Below are 9,350 nucleotides of genomic sequence, written 5' to 3' on the forward strand. Positions count from 1 at the left end.
CTGAGAAGATAGAGGCTTTAGAAAAGTTAGTACAGGAACATCTAGATGCTGGACATATAGAGGAATTTACCAGCCCTTGGAATTCTCCTGTATTTGTTATCAAAAAGAAGTCAGGTAAGTGGAGAATGCTGACAGAGCTCAGAGCCATAAATAAGTGTACGAGAAGGCTACAGTCCTATCCATTCTTACAGATATGAAACATGCTGCTGTCATCAGCCTTCCAGTAAGCACTAACAACATTTGGAGATTTTACTTGGGAGCAGACGTGTCAATTTGACTTTCGTGACTACCACAGAGGCATGCGTCTGTGAAGGAAATGAATATAACATTTTTTTCTTGACAAAAAGATTTATTAACTTAAAATAGAACTTCACAAACAGAAAAACCTTTCCATTCAAGTTTGAATATATTCAACATGGAAGTATGTAAAAGATAATTTTTGAATTTTTATGTTGTAATTTTATTTTATTTTATTTTTTGACCTTTTAAAAAGTGTTGGGCAATACAAGGTTCTATAAAAAACAGAAGTGACAAATGGAATATACATGAAATCCTCTCCCATTAAGAACAATATATATAAAGTCTGAAGGCACCAAAATATGAATATAGCTAATAGAAAAAAAAGAATGTAGTTTTTAAAATCTCTCTTTATACAATTCATTAAGGTTAAACAAGGGGCACATGGGGACGTGATGGATGGTCCCGTGGAATTGGAGGATTTAGTCCCCGAAAGCGTGGCTCTGACTTACCCACTGCACGATTGTTCACTAGGAAATTTGGAGCCACGGGATGAGGCCAGTGTCGATCATGAGAAGAGCTAGGGACTGCCATTGGTCTGGCAGAAGACTGTGGTAATATGATGCTGTGATCATCCAAGCAAATATTGCTGGGGATATTGCCAGGTGCAGAGTGGAGCATTGGGCCATGAGTGGGCCGTGATGGGGCACGGATCTTGTGGGGGCGCATTTGCAATCGCCGCCTACCCATACCGTGCTTGGGAGAATACAGAGCTGGTGGTGACTGAGGAAATTTATACAAGGGCTTCTGAACCTGATGACCGGGCTGGCCTCCCTGCTGGGGTGGGCCAAGCTTAGACTGGGATCCTGGCTGGGATGGAGGCTGGGGAATAGCAGATGGTTGGGGGGAATTCGGTGGAAATGGTTGAGGCAGAGGAGAATAAGATGGTGAATCAGAACATTCTGTAGACTGTCTAGTGCTTTTCGACTTCTCACCCTGCTGCTGGGCTGAACCCGCCACCTGCTGAGCATTGACAAGCTTTTGGACTAGCTGGGATGCTGCCACACTGCTATTCCTCTGTAGGGCCATCTTGACCTCTGGGCATTCCCGAGGCACATGTCCTGCATCTCCACTTATGAAACACCTAAGGTCTCTGGAGTCAAGGTCTCGGGGGTCTTTTTCTTCTTTCTTTCCTTCCTTCTCTTCTTCATTGTCTTTCCTCCTTAGTCTGTTCCTTTTGGGACAATCATTCTTGTAGTGACCTATTTTTCCACATACAGGGCAGCAACGATCATTAGGAGGCAGTTCTCCATCTGTTAATACTCTCGAATCAAAGAAGTACTCAGCTTCTCTGCCAATGAGTGGATAAAAGGGGGTACCAAAAAGTTTCCTTCCATTAATGAATGCCTTCATAATAAAATTGGCCATTTTTCTAGAAACACCAGCACCAAGGTTATGATTCAAGACAAAAGGATCTTCAATTGCAATGTATTTAGATGTCCACTGCTTTTCAAAAGTAGTCAACAGCCTTTTCTGACGAATACTGATTACATACTTCTTGAAATCAAACTCTTCAGTATAGAATCGAAGTAGTCCTAACCAAAGCTCTCCTAGTGATTCTGTGTTCTTTCCAAGTGAAGGTAAATGCTTTTTCAGGTCTTCTGTTTTATCAAAGAAAAAAACATTCCATCCATCAACCATTCTCTGTGGAATCTGTTTTCCATCAAAGATCTCTTGTAGGACTGGGATAACTGGTGGCTTTCTTTGCTGCAGAAAGTACAGCACCATGAGGATATACGCATATGAAGATAAACTTCCCCGAGATGCATCTCCAATGTCACAGCACTTGGCAAACACTTTCATTGTATAGCCCAAGTACTGTACTCTAGGATCAATAGCTGCATATGTAGCTAGCATTCTTGTGTTGTGTTGAGCCAATGTGTTATACACAGAGATATCACCTTCTAGTCCACTTGGCCCATGTTCAAATTTTACAATAGGTACCTTGGCAGTAGTAATAGGCAGAATGTTGCTTAAACCTGGATGCCTCTTAAGAATTTTTGCCAGATTTTCGATTATTTCCTTACAGTTTAATTTCTCTGCATTCTCATGGCCTTCCAAAGTCATACAAATATCCAGATCACTTTTACGGAATCCAAATCCATTCTTTGAAGAACCAAATAAACACAGTCTTGCCTTTTCATCATATTCTTTTTGAATAAACTTTTCCAAGCCAATTAAAATTTGATCCCTGTTGTGTTGTTCAGAGGAAGGTAGTGATAATTCATCAAAACATCTTTTACATACTAAATCAAGTATGTCTCGAAATCGGTTTGTCATTGGTGGTAGAGGTTTTAGGTCAGTTTTCCTGAAATCCTCTGGACAATCCTTTATTGAATGGTCATCCTTTTTGCAGATGCTGCATACTATTGTTGGCGGCTTGCCAGAGGTTAAAATAAACTTATCAAACACATAATATAATTCCTGGGAAGGGAGGTTATCACCATCAATAAAGTCAGAAGCAACTTCTGTAGCTTTGCAGTTGCAAGAGGTAGCAGTTATGCTGTTGCACACAATCTGATGTGAACTCTCCATTTCTAAATTTGATCTGCAGTCTGTTCCAGCAGATTCAGCTCCATCAGGGGACCCAATGCAATTACACTGGCTGAGTTCCTTCTTTAAAGTAGTTTCTGAAGGTGTTAAGTCACCTTGTTTCTCAGCTGAGTTTTGCTCTAATACACTACTTTCACTGGAAGTAGAAAGAGATAACGAATCTTGTCCATAGTCAGCCAAACCTAGATCATTTGCCAACAAACTGTCACTGTCCACAATACCTCTCTGTGATGTAAACTCCATTTCATCACGTTTAGCAGGTTGACCTCTTTCTGTATTTCCTTTTTCTGTGCTTCCGCCAAGAAGAGTGCAACAGTTGCTTGCCCTACAATCAGACTTCACTGGTTTCTTATTGCTTATTTTCCCCTGTTCTTTTTTCTCAAAATCCACTGTAGATTTATTTCCACCCTTCCTTTGAGGACAGGCAAAATACCGGTAAGCTGCCCTGAATCTCTCCACAACATATTCGTAAACAAGCTGGCTGTTTAAGCTCTGTGCAACATTCCTCTTGACTGAAAATGGATCTTCAATGGCTATTGGTCTTTTAGGCCAGTTTTTGTTCTCTCTTGTTAGAATATCTTGTACCCGTACACATATGACATATTCCTCCATAGCAAAATCCAGTGAGTAAAATTTTAGCAACTCTAGCCACAACTGACCCAAGGGTACCTGATTTGGTGTTTCTAATGTTAAAGGAGATTTGCCATGTTTTTCCTTCAAGGCATTACTTTCTCTCTCTGTTTCTGTCTTCTTGGTATCATCTTTTGGCTGGTCTGCCTTAGCTTTGTTTTCATCAGCAATTACATTTGTCTCAGTTGCACTACTTGAATTATATTCCCACTTCACAAACTTCTCTTCTACTAATCCCTTCAGCTGAAAGTCATCCATTCTTTTTGGGTCAAAGCCTTCGATCCAACTTCCAAGTAAGCCAGGAAGAAGAGGGGGCTTTCTTTGTTGAAGACAAAACATCACCATTAAAGCAAAGCAGTAAGAAGGGATTCCACCATCAGTTTGGGAGTCAATAGAGCACAACTTAGCCCAGTAGCGCAAAGCTAACACTAAGGGAGTGAAGACAGGTTCCACTTTGCCAAGAGCAGCAAGTAAGTCAGTAGTGAGACATGCCATATAATTTCCTGCACTCACTCTACATAGCAAACCACTTTTCCGATCTTTGCACACCACAACAGGAAGTTTAGCGTGAAAATCAGATTCCACATCTACATATAATGTACTGTTTTTCAAAATTCCAAGCACTTGTATCAGAAGATCTGGACGATTCTTCTTGGGAGGAAATTTTATATCTATATTAACATCACTGCTTTTCAGAGCAAACTTTGTCGCAGATGAACCATACAACCTCAGTGAACATTCTGGTAAATAAGTCATTATAACCTTTGACATTTCCTCCACAATGTCCTGACGGACCCTGAGATCATCATCTGTTATTCCTTGTTCTTTTGCTAATTCAACAACCGCAATACTTACAGCAGCCACGTGAGCAGGGGAAGGAGGTGGAAGAGATCGCAGTTCACTTTCTTCCTGTTTCCCCAAAATGTATTTATGTGGTTTTTCTTTTATGTGTTTATGTGCCTCTTGGATGTTTAAAATGAAAATAAAGCAAAGTTTGCATAGATAACGGCAATCGGTATATTCTAGTGATCCTTTTTCAAGTCGAAAGATGTGATCTCTTTCTAGGCGTGCTTCTGCTTGTTTCAAGCCTCGTCTCTGCTCAAGTGTCAACGAACATTCATCTAACACAGTGGCATTTTCTAAGTAGTCCATCTCAGAAGAATTTTCCTGATTAGATTCTTCACTCTTCATTTTACTCAAATCATCAGATGTATCTTCAATTCCTGAAGCACTGTCATCAGAATCACCAATATTATCTGTCCGTGTCTGTTGCTTCTGAGATGGTGATGAGTTTTCCAGAGTTGATTTTTCTCCCCTTAGAGCTTCACTGTTCCTTTTGTCCACAGAAACAACAGAGCTTATAAACTTCTTCCCAGTCTGTTGTAATTCTGTCTGTTTCCTGTTTTCTGTCAACAGTATTCTGGCTTCATTTTCTATAAATCAAGGGGATACAAATTGGAAAGGAAGAAGTCAAGCTTTCACGATTTGCAGATGATATGATAGTCTACATAAGTTCCCTTCTACCAGGGAACTCCTAGAGCTGATAAACACATTCAGCAAAGTGGCAGGATACAAGAGTAACTAGAAAACATCAGTAGCCCTACTGTACGTGGATGATAAATGTGCTGAAAAAGAAATGAGAGAAACATCACACTCTACAATTGCCACAAACAGCATAAAATACCTTGGGGTAATGCTAACCAAAAAAATGAAAGACCTGTTCATAAGCATTTTGGAGTCTTAAAAGAAAGAAAGTAAAGAAGATACCAGAAAATGGAAGGATCTCTCATGTTCATGAATAGGTAGAATCAACATAGTAAAAATGGCAATCTTGTCAAAACTAATCTACAGATTCATGCAATCCCCATCAAAATCCCAGCACAATTCTTCACAGACTTTGAAAAAACAATTCTCAACTCTATAGGGAAAAACAAAAGACCCAGGATAGCCAAAACAACCCTCTACAATAAAAGAACTTCTGGAGGCATCACTATCCCTGATTTCAAGCTCTATTATAGAGCTATAGTCCTGAAAACAGCTTGTTGTTGGCACAAAAATAGACAGGTAGACCATTGGAATCTAGTTGAAAACCCTGATATTAACTCACACACCTATAAACACCTGATTTTTGAAGAAGAAGCCAAAGCTATACAATGGAATGAAGAAAGCATCTTCAACAAATGATGCTGGCATAACTGGATGGTGGCATGGAGAAGACTGCAGATACATCCATGTCTGTCTGCCATGCACAAAACTTAAGTCCAAATGGATCAAAGACCTCAACCTAAACTCAGCCACACTGAACTTATTAGAAGAGAAAGTAGGAAATACCCTTGAATGAATTCATACAGGAGACCCTGTCCTGAACATAACACCAGTAGCACAGACACTGAGACCATAATTAATAATTGGGACCTCCTGAAAGTGAGAGGCTTTTGTAAGGCAAAGTAGACAGTCAACAAGACAAAACAACAACCCACTGATTGGGAAAAGATATTCACCAACCACACATCTGAAGAGGGCTGATCTCCAAAATTTACAAAGAACTCTAGAAGCAAGTCTCCAAAACACCAAATAATCCAACTAAAAATGGGGTACAGAACTAAATAGACAATTCTCAATAGGGGAATCTAAAATGGCTGAAAGACACATTAGAAAGTGTTCAACATCCTTAGCCATCAGAGAAATGCAAATCAAAACAACTCTGAGAGACTATCTTACACCTATCAGAATAGCTAAAATCAAAAACACAAACGACAGTTTATGCTGGAGAGGTTGTGGAGAAAGCGTAACCCTCCCCCACTGCTGGTGGGAGTGCCAACTCGTAAAGCCACTTTGGAAATCTTTATGGTGATTCCTCAGAAAATGAGAATCAGTCTACCACAAGATCCAGCAATTCCCCTCTTAGGCATATACGCAAAAGAAGCACATTCCTACAACAAGGACATCTGTTTAACTAAGTTTATAGCACCAATATTTGTAATAGCCAGAATATGGAAACCACCTAGATGCCTCTCAACTGAAGAATGGATGAAAAAAAATGTGGTACATTTACACAGTAAAGTATTACTCAGCAGAAAGCAAAAGGCAATGGTTCTTGAAATATGCAGGCAAATCGATGGAACTAGAAGAAATCCTTCCTAGCGGGTCACACAAAGACAGTCACACAAAGACAGGCATTGTATGTATTCACTCATATGTGGATTTTAGACATAGAGTAAGATTGCCAGACTGCAGCAAAGGCTGCCAGAGAGGCTGGTAAACAAGAGGGACCCTAAGAGAGTCATGCATGGTCCTGGGGAGAAGGGGAAAGGGAGAAGAAGATCTCCTGAGCAAATTGGGATCATATGGGGAGGGGAGAGGGAACAAAGAGAATGAGAAAGGGAGAAGAGGAGGGGTACTGAAGACATGATGGGACAAGAAGGTTGAGTTGGGGGAAGAACAGTAGAGACCAAATAAGAGATAATATAACAGAGGGAGACAATACTATTTCAAAGAGAAATCAGGCACTAGGGAAACGTCTGGAGAGCTACAAAGATGACACCAACTAACTATCAAAACAACAGAGGAGAGGCTACATTAAATGCCCTATCCTGATAATGAGATTGATGACTAATTCATAAGCCATCCTAATAGCCTTCATCGAGCAGATGTAACAGTAGAAGCAGACACCCACAGCTAAATATTGAACTGAACTGAAATCCAGATGCAGAGAAGGATGAATAATGAGTAAAAGGGTCCTGACCAGACTGGTGAAAACCATACAAACAGCTGACCATATCATGGGAAACCTCTTGGTTCCCAGACTGATAGCTGGTAAACCAGCAAGGGATTTATCCAGACCCCATGAATGTGGGTGTCAGTGAGAAGACCTTGGAAATTCACGTGGCCTCCCCTCTACCATAGGAATGGAATTTAGGAGCCCATTCCACATGGAGGCATACTCCCTGAGCCTAGGCACTACCCAAATAATATGGCGGACATTCAAGAACCCCTATGGAAGGTCTCACCATCCCTGGGGAGCAGAAAGGGTATTGGAAGTGTAGGGCATTTGTTGGAAGGACAAGGGAGGGAGAGGGACCTGGGATTGCCATGTAAAATAATTTACTTTCTAATAAAAGAAAAACAGCTATCTTGTCTATTAAAAAAAGAAAGAAAGAGAGAAAGAAAGAAAGAAAGAAAGAAAGAAAGAAAGAAAGAAAGAAAGAAATGAACCTGTCCCAAGGGCCAACATAGCTCGGTCTCACAACTCTTTCTTCTTTCTCTGTACTGGATTCCTACAAGAAATATACCAGCTATCTCTATGAGACTAAAGCTGACCGAGAGAGACCCCTGACTCTCTTTTCTTTTTACTTATTTTCTCTAGTTCGAAATCACATAGACACTATAATGAATTCTGCTTTTCCCTTAGGATTTAATTTCTCTTATTACCTCAGAATATTTTTGAAATCACATTTATACAAAACATAGGAACAAAATATAGATTTCTTAAAGTGGAAAAAAAGAATTGTTTGGCCTCAATCTCAGGGGAAAACGTCTTACACATTTAAACTAGTTCAAAGAAATAAACCCTGAAACATCATGTACCTTAATTAATTAAAAGGATGTAACCCAAATCAACGAGCTCCCAGGAGATGTAGACTTTCCAAAATCCTTAGTTTTAGGAAATAATATCTTATGAATTTAAACTGCTTGACCCACAGCAAAATAGTGTCTTTGCTAATTCCTCTCACAAATGTCAAAATCCTCCCAGGTTCTGTCACACAATTTCTAACAGGTCTTCAAAATAAAAACCTGGATTTTGATATCTGGGTAAATGCTGAAAGGTCGAAGAAGTAAAGGAACCAGCCAGAAAAGAGACCTCTTACCTCTACTGAATCCTCAAACCAAAGAGGAGGTCGGAGGTCCTGTCCTTACAAATCCTTAGACTGAGTGCAATGAGCTCCTGTCTGCTGCCTTATATATCCTCTCTCATTCCTGTCTCCACCTCCCTAGTTCCGGGATTAAAGGTTGCGACTACTGCGTACTAGGATTAAAGGTGTGACCTCCACTGGCTGGCTCAGTTTCTTTTTTATACTGGATCAAGCTCTTGTAGCTGAAGTGGCCTTAAATTACCAGAGGTCTACCAGCTTCTGCCTCCCTAGTGCTGTGAATAAAGTTGGGTGACACCTAAGTTTTGGGATTAAAGGTGTCAGCCACCAATTTTTTATACTGATTCAATCTCATGTAGCCTGGGTTGGCCTTGAACTGACAGACATCCACCTGCTTCTGACTCCCTAGTGCTGGGATTAAAAAAGTGTGCCATCACTGCCTATTGTTTCTGCTAACTAGCATGACTAGTTTGGCAATCTGATCTTTAGGCAAGTTTTATATTTTTTTTCTATTTTTTATGTAAATTAGAAACAAGCTTGTTTTACATGTCAATCTCAGTTCCTTCTCCCTCCTCTCCTCCCCTGCCTCCCACCAGCCCCCATCCCAACCCCTTTCTGTTCCTCAGGGAGGGTGAGGCCTTTCATGAGGGAATCTTCAAACTTTGTCATATCATTTGGAGCAGGGCCTAGCCCTCCCCCTTGATTCTAGGCTGAGAGAGTATCCCTCTATGTGGAATGGGCTCCCAAAGTCCATTCATATACTAGGGATAAATACTGATTACTACCAGAAGCCCCATAGATTGTTGATGGCTCCTTGTAATATCGGACAATGCTACAACATTTCACAGGTTTAGGCTGGGGAATCTGAGGGTTAGAATAAATACATGATAATGGGTAATTCTTGCAAGGAAAATGCAATTAATTTCAAAGGGGAGAAGACTTATATACCAACATCAGCCACAGTGGAAATTTACTCAGGTCAAGGTTCTTGTCCCCCAT

The 9,350-nt window shown here is 40.4% G+C and overlaps 1 protein-coding gene across 1 annotated transcript; it reads right to left on the reverse strand.

Moving 5' to 3' along the window:
• Window positions 1-666: 666 nt before the first annotated feature.
• Window positions 667-9,350, reverse strand: LOC103158637 (terminal uridylyltransferase 4). The gene is made up of 2 exons (XM_027434238.2): window positions 9,326-9,350; window positions 667-4,913 (listed from the first exon to the last, which is right to left on the reverse strand). The coding sequence occupies exons 1-2, from the start codon at window positions 9,348-9,350 to the stop codon at window positions 667-669; spliced, it is 4,272 nt and encodes a 1,423-aa protein (XP_027290039.2).

This window comes from Cricetulus griseus, unplaced genomic scaffold, assembly GCF_003668045.3.
Source record: "Cricetulus griseus strain 17A/GY unplaced genomic scaffold, alternate assembly CriGri-PICRH-1.0 unplaced_scaffold_55, whole genome shotgun sequence".
Classification (NCBI taxonomy): domain Eukaryota; kingdom Metazoa; phylum Chordata; class Mammalia; order Rodentia; family Cricetidae; genus Cricetulus; species Cricetulus griseus.